General features: G+C 40.9%; 1 protein-coding gene across 1 annotated transcript in view; it reads right to left on the bottom strand.

Annotated features, from left to right (window-relative positions):
* VWF (von Willebrand factor) overlaps positions 1 to 19,565 on the bottom strand; it is a 148,634-nt gene that overhangs the window by 117,424 nt on the left and 11,645 nt on the right. The window contains exons 6-10 of the mRNA XM_026081615.1: positions 15,407 to 15,531; positions 7,780 to 7,996; positions 5,587 to 5,709; positions 3,387 to 3,498; positions 1,180 to 1,226 (exon numbers count right to left, since the gene is read on the bottom strand). Of these exons, the coding sequence (XP_025937400.1) occupies positions 1,180 to 1,226; positions 3,387 to 3,498; positions 5,587 to 5,709; positions 7,780 to 7,996; positions 15,407 to 15,531 (624 nt within the window). The remainder of the gene's footprint in view (positions 1 to 1,179; positions 1,227 to 3,386; positions 3,499 to 5,586; positions 5,710 to 7,779; positions 7,997 to 15,406; positions 15,532 to 19,565) is intronic.

Genomic DNA, 19,565 nt, shown 5'->3' with positions numbered 1-19,565 from the left:
GAATCTCCTGGGGCTGCGTGCTTGATTTTGTTTGTCAGACCATGAGACTTCCTGCACTTCAGGAGATCTTTAGTGAACACCACAAGCAAAGGACTTTTCACCAGCCTGCCTAAAAACCTCATTTCTATTTTGAGCATTTGCATACCCACATTTTTTTTCTGCTAACATTCTGGGGCAAGTGCTCTTTCAGTCAGGAGAGAATACATCATTGAGGGATCAGGCAAGCCTACTGGGAATAGAAAGATAGACTTGTTGATATCTATTTTTAGACAACTGTGATTCTCCCATTTTTGTGGAGATTGCACATTGCAGGGATCTCATCTCAAAAATTTATCTGCTCTCCCCTTTCCTGTTCCGCCATATCCCCAGGCTCCTTCTCAGTCCTCCTCCTCTCAGGTCTCAAAAGCAGGGAGGACAAACAAGATGAAGAGCTGTGCTCTGTCCCTGCAGACTCCTTTGCACAATGCAGGAAGAGCCAAATGCCACTTCAGGTCAAGCAGGCCTTTTCGCAGCTGAACACAGTTCAGGGACTTGAGACAGGTGACTGATCACAGACCTAGCAGAAGTAAATAAGGACTAAGGTACTCTGCTGGCCAACGCGCAGTAGGAAAAGTCACATCCCCCGTGCAGGTGCGGACATAACTGGGACAGCAGAAATAGGTACATGTGAGTTTGGGAGGCAGACCAGGAAAAAGGACAGTGCGAACACTTCCTGAGCCCCCTCTCCAGTTTGTCACCACCCGTGAAATGCAGGGAGGCCACCTTCTCCAAGGGGCTGCAGCTCCTTGGTCTGTAACGTGATACGTAGGGCCCTAGCCCACAGGCTACCAAGAGTGATCCAATCTACTCACAGTGCTTCAGGAGTCTCATCAACAAAAGTACACAGATTCAGACAGTCACATAGGGAATGGTACCTGCTCAAAGCAAACCAGCAGTATTTCTCTATCTGAAAGCTGTCCCTCTGAGTATATAGACCCTTATATCTTGGTAAATCAAGTAATGAAAAGAGAAACAATTTTTCCTCACTAAGCAGGTATTTTGACTGCTGCACATAAACCACAGAGCACAAAGTCTGGCCTGTCTCATAAAGGAGAACTTTTGAAATATGACCCCTGCTCGCTTGCAAGCAAATAAGAACAAGGACAAATTTGCCCCGTAAAAATATCGGGGCCAACATACCTGGGCATTCCCCATTGCTGCAGATCCAGATGCCATGTCGACAAATGCTAGGAAACATATCATTACAAGTTAGGGAAGAAAACATGAATTCAAATCTTCTGCTGCAACTTTTTCCCAAATAATTGAAACATGAGCCCCTGTTTCACAGAAATTAGACCAATCCCCAACACCCTTTCCATCTCCCTTTCTATCTCCCATAATACTTTCTTAATCTACCCATTCCCCTCATCTCTTCTTGTCATCATTCAACAGCAGCTGATTCTGGAAGCGTGGTAATATGAGCTGGACTGGTTGTAAGACTTCAGAACTTCCTCCTTTTTTCCAAAGCTTTGTGCTTACCACAGTTTTCAACTACATTCCACTGATATGGAATGAGTTTTAAACAATATTCTCAAGGTATTTCTATTAATATGACAGGATTATAGAAAAAATAAAGTTGTAGGAGACCTCTGGAAACCACATAATATAACCCCCCAGCTAAAAGCAGGGCAGCTTCAAAGCTAGAAAAGGTAGCTCTAGGCCTTGTCCATTTGGTTTTTAGAAATCTCTAGGGATGAGGTGCCTTTCTGGTTACCTGTTCCAGTGCTGCACCAGTCTCGGGGGGAAGAATTTTTTTCTTATGTCTAAATGAAATTTCCCTTGTTGAAGCTTGTGTCCTATGCCTCTTGTCCTTTTGCTGTGCACCTCTGAGAAAAGTTTGGATCTGTTTTCTTTACAAGTCCCCTTTAGGTAGTGAAAGTTCCCCCTTTAGCCTTTAAGCAAATCTAGTTCTGTTTGCTTCTCCTCATGCCATAATCTCCACTCCCCGATCACCCCTCCGTGTCCTCCAACAGACTCTCTCCAGTTTGTCTTTCTCCTTGTTGCAGTGGCAGGCCCAACACTGGACACGGTACTCCAGGTGTAGCTTCATGAGTTTGACATAGAAGGCAATAACCCCTTCCCCTGACCTGCTGGCTACCCTTTTGCTAATGCAGACCACTATGCAGACAGCCTTTATCACTGTAACAGCACACTGCTGAATTCAGCTCCTCTTGCTTAGTTGATATCTTTGGGCAATTTGGAAGGATGTGAATATCTGTTTTAATGTCTTTGGATAGTGGATTTAGTGCCATGTTCTAAAAGCACTACTAGTAACATGAACTGATAATGATTGAGACTGCTGTCATTCAAGCGTCTGTGTGACACCACACCAGTCAAACCCTAGATAGCAACAAAATGCAGTAAATTTCAAAGGTTCTAGATTCTTGTTATTCCTTCAATCATTCCAGCCCTTAAAAACCATTTGTGGGGAGTCAAATTATTTGGGATGGTACAGTGCAGAGTCAATGGAACAATGTTCTATATAGCAGTGTCAAATCTGAATAGCAGGAAGCATTTAGGCAGCACTGATCTCCCAAGCGCACTACAGTGGAACAATGTGGCCAAGCTCAAAGCTGCAGAGGGCTCCAGGGAAAAAGATAAAATGCTAATCTCATGGCTATGGTTCATACTCCAGGACACATGATGCAGGTAATGAACAGCTTCTGGTTAACTGTGATGATGACTATCTTTCTTCAGTGTGTGGTAGCTTTAACTGAGCCCTTCTTCTGTGGTCTAACTGGAAACATCTGGGTACAGTCTTGTCTGAACTCTTTCCAGAAATATGTTCACACTTATACATACCAGTTCAGGAATACATTAGTCATTCCCCTTCCTCTCTTTGGACAGCTACCCTTCCTCTTCAGACCGGCATTCACAAGTGAAAGAAAAATCATGAGCTGTGCAGCTGGGAAGATTCATTAGCTTTGCAAGAAGTTCCAAGGACAAGCCTGAGCTAAGTCCTCTTGGAAAGAAACTCAGAGCTGGGTTTAAAGGAGGTTAGATAAATGTAGGAAGTCAAAACAAAGACACCACTGCTGACACTAACCAGACATGGAAACCTGATGGTTTGTCTTATCCACAGGAAACAGGTAGTTCTCTACTGTTTGAAGGAGTATGACCCTCACATTGTTCTATCAGACCAAATGTCCTTTTAAAAGCAGAGCTGATTTTCTCTTTGTGAACAGCTCACTTCTCGGAAGAGGCTGGCATTTCCAGTCAGAGACCAGAGTCCTTTGCCAATGAAAATACGAAAATATGGAGAGATCTACATAGATTACAGTCACCAAATTGGTGTACAGTACTTATCTAGAGCAACAGCAACCACACTGGAGAAACACTGAATTTACCATGAGTTGCAGTCCTGGGAGATGGTGAACCCAGGAGGATAATGTTTGCCAGAATGGATGCAGGAACAGTCGGAGTTTTCAATGCAATGTTCACCATCAAGGAGCTTCCCCTCTGGATAGATCAGGTCACAGCACATATACATGCACATACACAGGGACATAAACACACAAAAACAATTAGATTTTCTAGTTCTTCATACACTTCTGAAAGATTTCATATGCATTATTATCCATAGTTAGTCACTCTCAGACAGCAATTAAGAAGATGGAGGCTTGCCAAAAAGCCTCTTGGGGGCTGGTGACTACTTTCATTCCAGTGCCACCTCTCCCTCCAGTGCGCTGAAGAGGGCATTTTTGGTGCTCCCAGGGGAGGTCTTCACTCAGCCAGTCCCTGCATCCAAAACACACATGTTGGAGCGTACACAAGTCAAAAATGGGGAGCTGCAATGCAGCTTGATCAGAGCCAGTCTGGAAATCTGACTGTTTGAGAAATACATACTGGATGCTGTATGCACTTAGAAAAAGTGTGGCCTGCAAAGGATAAATCCCAGAGCTAACAGAACTGACCAACAGTAAAAGGTTTCCAGACAGGTTTTGTATCTGTCATAAGAAGAGAGAAGAGAACAAAGGAGCAAAGGTGGACAACAGAAAAGCCTAAGAGATACTGTCTAGGCAGCAGAAGAAACCTGTAACAGGTTGTATGCTTTCAGCTGCTGTCTTGCTTGTTTTGTGAAACAAATAACAGGAAGGCGTTGTACCGCAAATCAGGGTCTGAATAGAACGAACACCATGGTGTGAGGCTATGGTTTCAGGTCGCAACTGCTGCCAGAAGTGAAAGGGCTAATTTCCCAACTTGCATCCGACTGCTGAAGTTTCCATACGACACAGCTGTAATTACCTATTCTATATATAGAACATGCTATTTTACAAAGACAGTCTGAGGCACAGAGCAGTCACAAGACATGTCTGAGATTGCACTATAAGTTCGCAGTGCAAGAAAGGACAAGTTTCTTTCTCTCAGATCCCTGTGTTGACAGATAGCTGACATTCTCCCTTTTAAAAAGAGCTGTGCAGCGAAACATTTTGATCACCAGAAACGCCTCTCCCTCATCTCTGGGGGACTCCTTCCAACCACCAGCAGAGATTTTGGCCCTTTTCCCTGGCAGCAGCAGTCACCACTGACACTGAGACACAGGTAAGCTCCTTTTCTCCCATTCTTTCTATATCACTGCCTGGAAGGATCTTTGCTCTTGAGAAAATCCTTCCAGGAAGAGATATTTCAAACAAGATCTGAGCATTTAAGAGCAGCATGGCTCTCTGGAGAGCACAGGAGAATGGAATGTCTGTCATTTTTCCTGGCAATAGTAATTCTATTTACAGCAATTAAAGTAACTGTGTGGTGCATTTAAGAAAAGATGACATGTTCATTGAACAGATCCTTTTCACTCTGAGAGCACTGGAGGGAAGCTAAGAGAAGGTATAATCTTCACCTTGAATCCCAAATTTCCCTATTCAATCTGTCAGATCCTTCTGGCTTTTTATGAAACTCAGGTAAAAGTCTTTCTTGTTAACAGTGCATGAAATACAGTAATACCATACAGAAAATTGCAGCCAGGAATAAAACTCTGCTCATGTCATTGTGTTAAGTACAATAGACAGAGGAGGAAGATGGTGAAAAAACAGAAGTGCCAGCTAGGCCGCCACCCTTAAGCCAATCCGATCTCCGGGATGAATGAATCAATACTAATTAAAATTGTTCATCTGAAATCCTGAAGATCTCTGGAAGTGTGGTGCGAGTTCTACATATATTGTTTTTCCCCAAGAAACTCCTTCAGTATATTCTCTGCTCTTTATTCCTGTAACAACTGCATGCCTCCAACCAAAAGCAATTCAGAAGAAATCTAGATATATCAGTGGTATTGAATGCCTCACCAAGAAAGGAAGGTGATCCTAGAGTATTAGATGGTGCTGATGGTTCACAAAAACCTTTAGTTTTTAGCTGGGTTTAAGAAATGGCCCTTTCGTGGAGGGAGCATACAGGCAGTATAGAAACTGATCTATTCTAGGGCATGGCCCCAGAAAATAGAAGTGTTTCTGATTTCAGGAAAAAGTAAAGGAAGACACAGCTTTCCTTCTTCTAATAAAATAGGTAGTGCCACTGCCAAATGTTTCTCTGTAAACAACTCAGTAAATAAATTACCAGGGCAGCTGCAGCCATCAACACATTGTCCATGACACACTTCATTGATATTCAGGCTCCGGCAGGTTTTGGCACAAGGAGATACACACTCCTTATATTCCATGCCAACTGGACATCTTGGCCCTGAAACAATTATAAGAAATTAGAAATGCAAATTCCTCAATAACTCTTAAATAAATAAATCTCTTTAATTATCAAGGACTGAACCACAGAGACCCCCAAAAAGGTCATCTTCTCTCTAATCAATGATTTCTTTTTCCGAAACAGAACGTTTAAGAAATGCTTGATTTTCAGTTTGGTGCAGCAGCAGCATCTGTAAGCTTGTGTAGTAAACACTTTGAGCTTAAAACCAAATTCTTTTCTAATAAAACAAGTCTTAACAACTCAATCCAAGCAAATTAAGAACAATCGAACATGGAGAAAAGTCTCACAATAATATCTAGGTAATTCAGACACCAAGCATATTCTGTACCTTCAAGATACACAGTTACTCAACTCATTTGTGAAATCACAATGACGTCTCATGTTTCCAGGGAGAACTGGGAGATGGCTAAGACTCTGAAATCCCATCTTCTTCCACACAATTACTGGCACAGGATAACCTCCATGCTGCGGTATCTTTCACATTTTCTATGCCAGGCTGTTACGCAAACACACACTACAGCCATTCCTTCATTTTGATGCACAGACACATCCCACAGGACTGCGTGGACATGGAGTGGGAAGAGAAGACTGGAGTCTGCCCTTTGCAGCAAACCATCTAGTAAGGAATGTGGGTGGGTAATAAAGGCAGCAGTATTGCCCTCTGCGGTCCTAGGGCTCGGGCACTGGCTCACTCTAGCATGCAGTGTGCCCAACATCAGCATCGTGTCAACGCAGCAGCCTTTCGTGCCTCCAGGATCATTATCATCACCTCCTGAAAGAGCACACTAGTACAGATACTCAGTGACGGAAAGCTAAGCACCCACTATGGCAGCAGGCATGGATAGTACCTTTCTCTTTTTTTTAATCCTTGGAAAAAATTTGGTTTGTAAAGTCAGGAATTTGAAATGAGCTCAAAGAGTCATGGGAACAGAGAGGGGTTTACTTCACTCACGGCTATTGTTTTGTATTTATGGACAACTTTAGCAAAACTGGGTTCTCTGGCTTGCACCATGAGCAAAGAGACAAGATTTTATTTAATGCCTTTGGGCTCCAATGTCAGGGAAACAAACTGCTTCTAGAAATAAGACTTTTCTTTGTTGTACATTCTCTTGAACAGGTGGTTTGCAATATTTTCCTGTCCTAACTATAATCTGAAGGCACTTTTTTCTTCAGTGGTGGCCATCAGCAAAGTCACTTTAGTAGAGAAGAAACTTGGCTTGCAAGCGATGTCAGTGCAAATCAGTCAAAGTCACCCCATGAAATCATTGATGTAAACATGCTGAGAAAATTGTCCTTCTTGTACAACATGGGATTCAGGAGGATATTAGAAGATGTACTTATTTTTTTGTTCGTTTGTGTATTTCTATAATTAACTAGGGTTGTCCAGCGGAAGCACGTGTGTATATGGACTCCCGCATGTTGAGTGCAAACATGGCCTTTCCTCTATATAAAGACAATCCATTCCAGTCAACCTAAGCACTTCCATGTTGCGAAATCTTAGCAGAGGTGTGATAAGGACCTCTAACCTAGGCAAAATTTGGCTAATAAAGGCAACTTCTCAATTCCAAGTTTTCAAGCCAATAAAGGATGAAAAAATTGCCATTACCAAACCAAGTCAAGGAGAGCCTTTCACGAGGATGCTGTCTTACAAGTACATGTTGAATAAAGCCACACATCTGAACCACATGTCAAACAGTTTCTGAACATCCTAGTTTATAACTTTGTGTATTAAATAAGTCTTCACTGACTTCAGGTTCCCCTAATATACTATGCGGAAAACTGTAGCAGCTCAAAATCTTCTTCATTTATGGTTCAAACAATCTTCCTCTAGGGAAAACAACTTCTAGAGAAGAGGTGGGTGATGGGGACCTGAAAGGGAAGTGAGCAAAGGCACTTCAGATAAGTGCAAGTGATAAGCACTTCAGATTTTAACTTCCATGCCTGAATCAACACCCTAGAAAAGATGCTCTCAGCTGCAGCATTTAGATCTGCAAGTCAGACAGGATCCCTTTTAGGACAGGTAGCTTAGGAATAATCCTGTCAACTTACTGCAGGAGCTCTCTTCAGGCCACCCATCCAAAATAACTCCTTCGTGAGCACAGCTTCTCGCGTAATCAAGGAACACTGAGCAGTGACAGTCCATGTGCTGGCTACAGGCACAGATGTCTTTTTCACAGAGGTCAATGTACGGCTCTGGATCAACTCGATGGTGGCACCGGGAGAAAATCAAAGATGTCCTTAGTAGCTGGCAGGTTTCCATAATGCCCTGCATGACAATTGTGGTGCCAAGGGAAAAGAAAAAAATATATCAAAATGTGTTGGTTAACTATAGGCTTAGGAAGAAGGGAGAAAAATCAGCTTTTGCAAACAGACTGCTGCCAGTGTTAAACATCATCATGGTTGGTCTCAGAAATAGCAGTGACCTACATCCATTTATCCACTATATCTATACATCCACAGAGGCAAGTTAATATACTGATTAATGTAAAATAAAGAGTGTCATATAAGAAATGTTTCACACAGAAACATGTCAATGAATCTCCAGATGCAGAAAAGGCAAAGAACTGCTCACTACCCACTCAGGAACCAGAGCCGGTGTCTGGAGTACCAGAGACATGCACAGCCAGGGAGAGGAACTTAAGATTAATCTAATTAAGAAAAAAATGGCCAATCATCTTTTGGATAAAGAGGGATCAGAATAAGTTTCAGAATAACACTGACTAGAGTCTAAGAAACCAGATGAACTGATTTCACTGCACTGCAACGTGCTCCTGCAATTTGCTCTCATGGAAATATGTTCCCTGTGCATCCATTCTACCCTTTCCCACTTCTTGCCGTGTGCTCCTGTTGCTCTTGCTTGCTTATCCAATGCACTACAGGTCAATTTAACTCATGCAAATGGCGGAAAAATAATTCAGGGAAGAAAAGTGATCTTTTCCTGTTCCTCAAGTGAATTAAATCAACTTGGTGACACCTAGTACAAGGAGAGGAGTACACAGCTGAGATGAGGGGGAGAGTACTGAGATCTCTCCTTTTGGATGGCAGCAAGCTATTTTGTGACTTAGCTGTATGTGAAATGTAACCTAAGGAAAGCTTAGCTTATGGCTAAGTTCCCTAAGGGAGGTTCCCAAACAGACTTTCTCTAATGCTAACATTATATCTCAGATATAATATATATATCTCTTATATTGCATCAATAAAGCTTGCGGTTTTCAGTGCAACCTTTTCAAAGGATGATAGTGAGCTTAGATAATCAGAAAGATTTTTTTTCTGATGCAACTATAACATAAAAAGTTGTAGCATAACTTTCTACTACTTATTTATCAGTGTTTTATATAAGCAGTTGAAATAATGTTGTATATTTTAGGTGTTATTAATATTTGGGGGGAGGGGTTGTTCAAGTAAAGATTGGTTCAGAATAACAAGTTATTCCTCAGAGTACCTTAACAAGTGCCTGAGATGACAGCACACAGAAGTTGCTGTGTTAAGGAAAAAATAAAAAAATAAAAAGTTGTTTTCATTTATTCTGGGGAAGAAACATAGGAACATAGGAAGCAGAAAAACACAGAGCTCAGCAGATGTCATCTCTGAATGTCAGACAGTATATCTGTATAGAAAAACTGCTGAGCAGAAAAGACTATCTGCTGAAGGCTGTTTTGTCCAAGTGATCAGTTAAAGCTAGTTCATGTCTGAATTGAGAGAAAACTTCTTGCAAAGTGATGTCTGACCTGAGGAAAAACAAAACAACCAGAAATGTCCAGCCCATTGGGAGCATAGTCAGGGCTTAAAGTGTCCAGGAAAGAACTATATACACAAAGAAGTCTTGATCCTGCTGAGAAAGGCCTCAGGGAACTTAAAAAAAATGCTAACTGAACATGATCAGAAAGCTCAACACAACAGTCCTCCAAAAAGTCAGCCCCAGCCTAAAATAATTCTGGTGCCCAGATATAGTCATCATGCTGAAAGTGCTGGAAAAAAGACTAGGAGAGGAGCAGGAAATGCATAAATAATGGTTGATGCTGCTCTGAGACTATATAGAAGTAGGAGAAAGCTGAAAAATGCCCTAAGGCTGGAAGCAATAACAGAAGCAGCCAAAAGAGCTATTAAAGCAAAGCTTCAAGGTGAAACTGATACACTAGAAAGTGAACTCAGAGCCATGTAGTGGATGAAGAGTAGAGCAACTCAGGAATCAAAGCCCTGATCCAGATATTACGAAATGCAACAGAACAATACTATATGCAAGTTAGCCCTTCCAGGGACCTTATTAATAAGCCTTCTTAATTAAGGTAATAGCCTTGTTTAAAAGGTAATAGACCTCAACTGTTATGTTGCAGTAGAACTCAGACTCCTATAGAGTCTGTATAGTCTACTAAATCCTAGGTATTGGTAAAAGGAAACAATGTTTTATTACCATGTTGATTATAAATCAGTAAATGCCTTTTTATTTTTAAGCATAATCAATGAATAAAAACATTTAAACCCCTTTTTTCCTGTAGAGTGCCTTGTTCTTGTTCAGTAACAATAGACTGAGTTCTAGCTGATTATCATCAAGAAACCGACTGTCAGAAATCAATAAACAGTACATTTTCTCTAGCTAAAGGTTTAGCTGCCATTCAGATTGCTTCAGATTTTCAAATGAATTTATACAAGAAATCATAGCTAAAATTTTCTTCTTTTTCAGACATACCTTGTCAGTGTGTTGTGATGATAGACTTAAGCTGAAACAGTAGAAATTCCAATTAGATATAAGCAAAACAAATTTTCCCCATGAGGACAAGCACTTTTTTTAAACACTGGAACAGGTGCCAGGGAGGCAGTGGGACCACCATCCTTGGCAGTTCCAAATGTCACTGGACAAGGCCTTGAGCAATGTGAGCTACGATAGCCCAGTTTCATGCAGGAGGGTTGATTAGAAGACCTCCAGCAGTACCTTCTACCTTAAAAAGATTCTGTGAATTATTTTTATTTTGTCTCCTTTCTTTTCTTATAGCTTACTGGTCAGGCTGAACTAATAGAGATCCTTATTCTTTAACTAAGAAACAGTACATGTACATGGAAAGCATCAGAGACTGGCAGTCTCATCCATTGCTGTAGTGTTCTTGCTTACATTGTAACAGTCCTGGAAGCTGCTCCACAAAAAAGAAGAGCCATCTAATAAGAATAGCTTGCAAAACCAGGGATTAAAGCCTCAGGCTGAAACAGTAGTTAGAATACAGTAGTCTGCAAGATTAAAACTACCAGAGTAGACTGGAATATTTGAAAGACAGGTGAAGGTCTTGAAAGTACTTCCTTTATTACTATATGAGTTCTATTTTGAGTGTTTCTTTAAATGGATTGGTGGTGTCCTGGCACTGGCAACTTTTAGTGACCACAAACTTGCTGACTTTCTTCCCCATTCCCACCACACAGAACTGTAGGTGGAATTTTATACATTCCTCCAATTTCTGTGGCATTGCATTCTGCTGCTGCATGAGCTGCATTTGTCTAGTCCTTAGCAATTGCCATTAAAGAGATATAACCTAAAAAGTAAAAGAAGGCGGCAGAGAGATTCTCTCTTTCCACTGAATTTAAATCCTGTGGTATACAGATACATAGAAGTATTTCTCCAGATTGTTCAGGAAGAATATACTTTGGTGCCATAATGGGTCTAGCCTTTCAGAGTTTATCTTCTTTTGGTTCCCCATCAAAGAGAGAATGACAATAGCCTCTCATCTTGCCAAGTAAAAATCACCCAAAGCAAATGTGCTTAGCACATCAAATGCTGGCTGTACCTTTGAGTAGACATCACAACAACCAACAACTAACCTGTATGCTTCAAGAGTACATGAAAGAGATTTCAGACATCATGGGCTTCCTTTTTCACCTGTACACCATGTTTATAGCACTATATGCCCATGCCTTTGCCGGACCTGCTTGGGACCTCTACCATTATAAATCAAGGTCCAAAAGTTGTGAACCTTTCCCCCTTGATTTCAGATTTTGGGATAAATGCTGTTTCTTTATTGCATATGTAAAGTACTTGATAGGATATCAACAGCACTATTTCTTACCAACTTCAGCAAGACCAGAATTTCAACAAGAGCAGAAACAAGCTGAATTCTAATTTCAGCTTAGAATATCAATCACTTTCACATCTAACATGCTGTTGCTATAGTTTCCTAATAAGAAAGAAGAAAGAAAGAATATAGTGAACTGTGGCCTCCATACAACATTTCCATTCAAAGTAAAATCTAAAAAATAAAGACAACGTCTAAGAACACATATTCTCCAATCACAAGACCAAGTAGCACCATGTAGCACCACCATATAGATGGCAAACTGGAGCCACTGCCAGGAGGGGTATACATATACCTAAAAAGAAATCAAATTTCCAGGCAGAGCAATAGTAAAATACATATAAGTGTGTATGTGCATTGGAGGTGGAGAACAGGGAGTCGCCTAAAGCAACAGTAGGGTAAGAATGTGAGAAGGTTCAAGACCTTTGGCTGATACAAGGCAGCATTAATCAAGACAAGAGCTCTTCCTTATACAAGGATGTGAAATTGCCCACATTTTCTGTGATTTAAAGAGGTGTCATGCAGAATCTACAGAACTGGTCTACTCGGGAAGAAGTGACACGAAGCTCCAAAGAAAAAAAGAGGTGTGCACCTCTCTCCCCAGTGGGTGGGGAGAAAAGAACAAACACTAGGAAGGAGAGGAGGCATACCACAGACCCACAGCTGGGATTCCTCCTCTTCCGCCACCAGCAGCTCTAGCTGATCTCTACACTGACAGGCAGAATTAGGATTTGTGTTCTCCTGTACTCACAAAATCATCAGCTCCTTGCCCCAGTGCTGTCAAAAACTCCATCTCATTTTAGCCCATATTTGTGTAGTTTTCAAGCAGACTTGCAAAATGAAATCCCGAATTGCCCAGAACACTATGCTCACTGCCTCCAAAGTCTGTTAAAATCAGTGCAACCGTTTTCATTCTAGAGAAGACTAAAAGGGATTTCTACCTTCAATACATTTTACAAAGATATTAAAAGGCATCTCTTTAAGGATGCTCTTCGGGCAGCTGTTCTGGTAGCTGTCACAGCGGGGGAAGAAAGGGCAAAGAAAACTCCAGATCTATAGTGAGTGGGGAGCATGGGGGAGGAGGAATATACTGAACCAAAACTATTGTTTTCCTTACCTAACAGCTGACTGCCTCACAGAGAGAGGCTGCAAGATGGGGGAAATTTACATTCCTAAAGCTGAAGCGAGCAAACAAAGCAAGCTATTAAAAAGCTCTACATTCTTCAGCAAGCACTCATTTGGCTGGACTTCTATTAATAGCACTGTGTTTATTCTTGCACATTGAATAAACTAAGCCAATGTTAAATGCTGTGAGTTTGCAAACTCATGTGAGAGAATTTCATGTAGCTAATTTTTTGCCCGAGAGCAAACTTCATCCAACAAAGCATCAATGTTTAACGTAATCTATATAAAATTCACATTAATTGTAGTCTACTATTCAGACAATATTTCATCTGCTTTTTCATCCTGCATGACACTGCCCGGCCTTAGATACAAAGCTGACATTTTCTAAAATACGCTATTTGTTTTAATAGATCAAATTTCAGCTGCCATAATGAGGTCACAAGAATCAGCTCTGTTCTAGAGTTGTTTAAAATGCAGTTCTGTCCATCAGGACATATCTCAGTCAGACAGACAACCTGTTGAAACACTTTGATTTAGTCATGCAAATCACAGCCCTTCAGGTTTCACACAGGCACAGCTGAAGAGATCCAAGTGCTATTACTTAAGTCAGGTTTTTAATCAATCCAGAACCTGACAGAAATGCTCTGCACATACAGGTTGAGCTCTAGAAAGAAGCACACACCCAAGATCTCCAGCTTGTCATTATTACCAGATTTCCTCAGTCAGTTTTGCAGACTCTGCAAAGCTGTAGCTACAGCGCTAAGAGCATGTTTGAGTGAATTTCAGAACATGTTCCATACAAATATTCCCATTCAAAAGGTCAGTGGATATATAAATAGCCAAAGTTTGAAAGCTTATCCAAATCTTAGTTACTTTCTCTGGATAACTAGGAAACCAACATTCAAAGTAGCTGCAGAGCAGATATGCTGCAGGAAGTACTACTACACCTCAGAAATCATTCAAGTTCAGTTCAAAAAGTATCGCTGATACAGGAGCTGTATAGCAAAGTACTCATAACTAATTTCTGATCTCAGTTATTTGGGTATAAATTACATCTGGCATCCATAGAATCATTCTGATTTAAACTGACCATCTGAGAGCAGATGCAAACTCTAAATGGATTAAGGATCAATTTACCATGGCAATCACAATCTGTAATACCATGTGCAGTCAGTATATGCTCAAAGCTGTTTTCCCCAAGAGCTGATGAGAACCTGTGCATGTCTACCTGGTGTCTAATGGGAAAAAGGAACATGTTTTTACCTACAGAAACTGAAAAGAGGAAGATTGATGCAGCAAAGGACATCACAGACTTGGCCGAGATGCAACAGCTCTGCATTTCATCAACAAATTGGAGCTACTATCTGTATGTGTAACTGGAGGAGCCCCCTCCTTCTCCTGGCAAGGAGAATAACCTGGTGGCACTGAGCCTTTGCAACACCTATGGAGAACATCTCCTCTGACAAAAAATGCCTGCCAGAAGCATCTCCTCACTCTGGTGACTCCCAGGAACATAAACTGCTGCAAATACACAAATACTATTTGCAGTACTGATGCCAAGAGAGGCTTCAGAACTGATGCTTTCTGTTTGCAGAACCAAAGAGGGAATTAACCGGCTAATTCTATAGGCGCTACTTAAACACACCTTTCCCAAGTAATACTGAAAGCTGCTTTGGCAACCACTCAGACTTTACACCAAAAAGAACTGTTTTTTTCATTCGTTTATCTGTCTGGGGGGGGGGGGGGGGCAGGAGAGGGAAGAATATGCACTATGTTTTTCAAAAGAATTCTGACAGAGAGGGTAAAGTACTAGAGAAAAACTACATTAGCCACCTGGGGAATAAACTGTTCCTTTCTCAACACTGCATGCAGATAAGACATTGGTCATAACATGCAACTTCTGAGGTCATATCTCTACAGCACCAGGCAGCCTAATGTAGGAAACCTTGAGCTAGCACTAGCCAAAATCTGTTGGAAGTGCACGTAGTTATCAGGTCAGGAACAGCATGGCAAAAAAAAGAAAAAAAAGAAGAAAAAAAAAAGAACCCACAACTGCATGCTGTTTCCAGCCCCATGCCGGCTTACAGAGCAGGGTGTGCCTACATACAGCACAGACCTGCTCCAGATGTGTCACTTCCACGTTCCATGTGCATCTGACCCTGCTGCATGACAGCACCCATCTGAATATGGCCCCAGACATGCTCACGGTTAATCTCTTGACAGGCTAAACAAGAAGGTCACATGCTGGTTCTCTAAGTTAGCAGTGCTTCTTTTCAGCACAGTTGTGAGAGTGGTGCACAGTATAGCTCTCACGGGCCTCAGGATCCTGCAGTGGATATCTTCATCGCCTTGCATCCTAACCATTCATTGAGGAAGGAGCGCATCAGGTACCAACAGGAATTTAAAGAAGCATTTTTGTTCCTCTGCACAAAGGCAGGCAAACTGACTTCAGGTGGAGGAGGACTGAAGTCAGAATCCTCTTTTGGGGCACCAACCTTCTCTGCAATGTCAGATGAAATGTTGCATGTGTTGCTTGGAGTCTGCACTCTCTTGCATCGCTTATTTTCACTGTGCAAAGCCCAAGAATTTGCAAAATCATAACTGTTTCTCACAAGGGTCCCTGTGAACCAAAAAGAGGAGAAGGACAGAGCTGTTTAGGAGGTTGAGTAACAAGTGGTCATCACTGGCTGTTGTGAATGTGGTATTCCGCATTCATGCGATTTTCATGCTTTTAAAAATCAAAACTGTAATATCAAAAGAATTTCTATTCCAAATTGATTGAGCATAGCAAGCTACCCTCAGTGATCTGAACTGACTAATCCAGAATGACTCCTCCACAGAACATTTCTAGAGTCCCTTTCTGATATACACACATACATCTTTCCTTCCTTCTTTCTTCTTCTTCTTTTTTTTTTTTTAAGAATTCATTATTTTGAGGCCAAATTTTTTGAATGCTTAAGGTTCACCATACCAATTTCTGTCTCTCTAGTGAGGCAAAGGAAATTGTTTAAATGTGAGAATTTCCCAGCTAGGAACTGGATAAGAACACATTTCTCTAGGATTTTTGCTTCTCAGTGATTGAGCAAACAGTGTTCATTAGGCCTTCAGAAGCACCTACCTAAAAGCACCTACCTAAAATCATTGATGAAAATTGCATTGAGCTAAGTGCTGTACACTAAGTACAAACCCATGAAATACATGGGACAAGCTGAGTAAAAAGGTTATTCCTAATCTAAGGAATAAGCACAAAACATGCACAGAGAACACTAACAGGGTTGTAAAAATGCCAGCAGACTTTTGTAGATTTTTTTTGTACACTAGAAATTAGGAATTCATAAACATAGCATAAATTAGGCCCACAACAGAAGTCAACAGAAGACTCAGAGGAAATGATGACAGGTGAAAGGTGATTAAAGGAATGAATTTTCCATCTACACAGCCAGAACTGACCACAGGAAAACCAACAACAAAAAAAAAAAAAACCAAGGAGAACTGAACCCTCTAGATTACCACAGATTTTGAAGATCAGAGTACTGACAAAATCTAATCTCACTAGAAACAAGGTGACAAATTAAAAACATCCCTATGTGTTTGTAATAATGCAGTTTTACACTCACAATTATATAACAAGAGACAAGCTGTGCCCTGGAGCAGTGTTCCTCTGGCTCTGCATGCAAGTTCATGTTGATGTTCCCACCAGCAGGTACCCCGAGATCCTCATTTCTTCACAACTTAGTCTTTGAAGGTTAGGACAACTGTTAACATTGCAGGGATGGCTACCTATTTTTTTCCATTCCCCCCCCCCCACACACACACACTCTGTTAGATTCCTTTCTTCTATGGTGCTGATAAAATTAAACTTAGGTATTTCTTTTATGCAGCATTTGTATTAAATTTATATACATTGCTGTATTCTATGATTAATATTTTCAAGTAAAGTGCTTTAAAAATAAATTATTTCAAAAACTTTGGTGTTTTTTGAAACCTGCTCTTCAAACTCTTTTGTCACCAGTGCCTATCTGTGTATCAGCGGTCTGCTACATAAGAGTAAGCAATTTACCAACAACTTGCCAGGGCAGTTGTTCTTCCCTGCAAAGTCCTCAGGCCCTTAAATCAAACTATATGCTATTTGGGACAAGCAATACTTTGTTGATTTGGGTTTGCTCAATAGTTCATGGTTCTCCCCCAGCTAAGTATCCTGAACATGCAATAGTATGAATATAGAATAATAACAAATTAAGAGAGATCAATCAGCAATATATTTTTCTGGTGTGATTTTTCAGCTTTAGCCTTAAGTAACCTATGGCAACAGATAAAGGACTGGAGAGTCATTTCAGCTTTAAAATGCTAGCACTGCAACACATTTCATGCATGTTTGCCTGCCTGCTTTTCCCCAGAAGTTTTGCTCTTAACAGCAAGCAACACTGTCACTGAAGATACACGGTATTTTACTTAATATCATTATTTATTAGTTGCAATAATACAGGCTCAGTAGAACCTGTATTTTCACAGTACCAACTGAAATCAGGCTACTATTGAATTAGCAACTTTACAAATACACAGTAAGAGGTGATCCATATTCCTGAAAAGGTAAAAAGAAGGCAGAGGAAGATGGGGGTATAGGAGAACGGCTCATGTGACCTAAAAGCTGCTCAGCATAGTTCACAAAGCGGAGTGGTGATGGGCCTCTTAATTCAAAGGCAAGCTTCCCAGCCATTCAAATGCATCTCCTCTGAGCTCTAAAGAACTGCAGACAAGAGATCACGGACATTTAATGGCCACACTTCATCTATGAATAATTAAGAACACCCTCAGTGTTTCAGAAAAGATGAATACATGCAGATATTTTCTTATCAGAATTATTCCACTGTGCTATCCACTAAGCCACAAGCACCCTGGTTTTCTCACCAGCCTGAGAGAGGATCTCTCTTTAGAGGATCTTGCATTGAAGAAGTGTTCTCCAGTCTCCTAGAGAGAAGCTACAAGATGGTTTCCGAATTCAGTGGCGTAGCCTTGCTCCCCAAAATTACAATCTAACTGAGTAAGCAACATATGACAGACAAGAAGGGAAAAGGTCTAAATATATCTACACAGACACATATAATTTTTTCCATAGATCAGATGTGGAGGAAAATATATACCCACTTTTCCTAGAGCAGCAGGTGGACATGGAAGTTTCACTGACCGTCAGAAGAGCTCTAATGTGAAACTACCTCTCATTATAAAGCAGCTCTGGGGCCACTGAGATGCTTAAAAAATATGGGTCACAGAGATAAGTTATTTCTGCAGAGGGTCACTTTGGAGAGGAATCTTCAAACCATGCTCCCCTTTACATGCCATCTTAAGGAGTGTGGTAATTCTTAAATACTTCAGCTATGTTATGAGGCTTAACAAAATTGAAAAAAAAAAAAAGAAAAGGAGAGGGAGAATTATCTCTGGAATGTTCTGAATGCTGCAGGCAGAGAAAAGAACTGGCTTCTGCAACTGGGGCTCAGTTTCACCTGAAACTTAAATTGCATTTTGCTAATGCATATGAGGAAGTAGGAAGGGAAAGATGGCATAAGGGAAAATACAACGAAAACAGCCAAAAAAACCCATGGAATTACTTAAGCATGCAGGTGATAACTATTAATGGCACATTCAGGCATAGGGCAGCTTCCTTCTCTGATACTACATTTACAACCATGTAACATAATTATCTTCTTCTGTGTGGAGAGCTCCTTTCACTTTTTGATGGTGTGTGATTTAATTCTTTTTTAAAAGGTCTTTTGGCTTAGCTGAGTAGTCTTTCCCCTAGTTAATGAGATGCTCTAAATTGGATTTCAGCCTGTCCTGAACCTTGATCAATTCCTGCCCCACTATCTGATATATCAACGTTTCAGATGTCTGTCTCTCCTCTACCCCCTGCCTCTTTCCCAATCCCTCCCCTGAGCATTATGATGCACAGTCTCTTCACTGAGGCAGCCTCATAGCAGAGTTTTGTTTTGCTTTTGTTCCTTTTATGTTTAGTTTTTCTTCTTTCTTTAAGTAGTCAAGTCTCTGTAAAAACACTTCCTAGCTAGGGGTGAAATAAGACCTCATTAGAGCTCTGTGTCCAGAACCCTCCACACAGCCTTGGTGGGATTTTTCTAAAGCACTTGTTTGGTCTAAGTCTTGACAAAAGTGCATTGAAAAAAGATGCTGTCACAAAATGCAATGAAAACAAAGCTCGATCCAAAACGAGTGCTTAAAAGACCAGTGCCTGGCATGCACCATAATAAGGGCTGATATAAGCACAAGAACTTGCTGCTCAATAATTGAGATTCCCAAGCAGTTTGTTAGTGTGCAGTCTGCTTTTCAGATACTAGATGGGTTGAGAATGTAGCTGTTAAAGGACAAACCAAATCTCACCTTCTTTGCACTTCCCAGAAAATTCCCACCCCTTTGATAGCCCCAATAACTTCCCTTAGGAGAAGGGCACTCGCCAGCTAGCACAGTAGCAACAAGGACTTTGGGAGTCTCATCACAGATGTTGTTTATTGGACTATGACTATGACTTTGTCCATTTTGAAGAAAACACACTGAAATGTTTTGGCAAGACTTTTTTCCTTTTTCTTTTCTTCTTCTCCTTCCTTTTTTTTTTTCCTAAGTCAGAATAGCTACTTTTACTCATCT

Source organism: Apteryx rowi, unplaced genomic scaffold (assembly GCF_003343035.1).
Source record: "Apteryx rowi isolate R43461 unplaced genomic scaffold, aptRow1 scaffold_556, whole genome shotgun sequence".
Lineage (NCBI taxonomy): Eukaryota > Metazoa > Chordata > Aves > Apterygiformes > Apterygidae > Apteryx > Apteryx rowi.
Note: the sequence above shows the minus strand (reverse complement) of the source record. Positions and strands in the feature narration are given on the sequence as shown.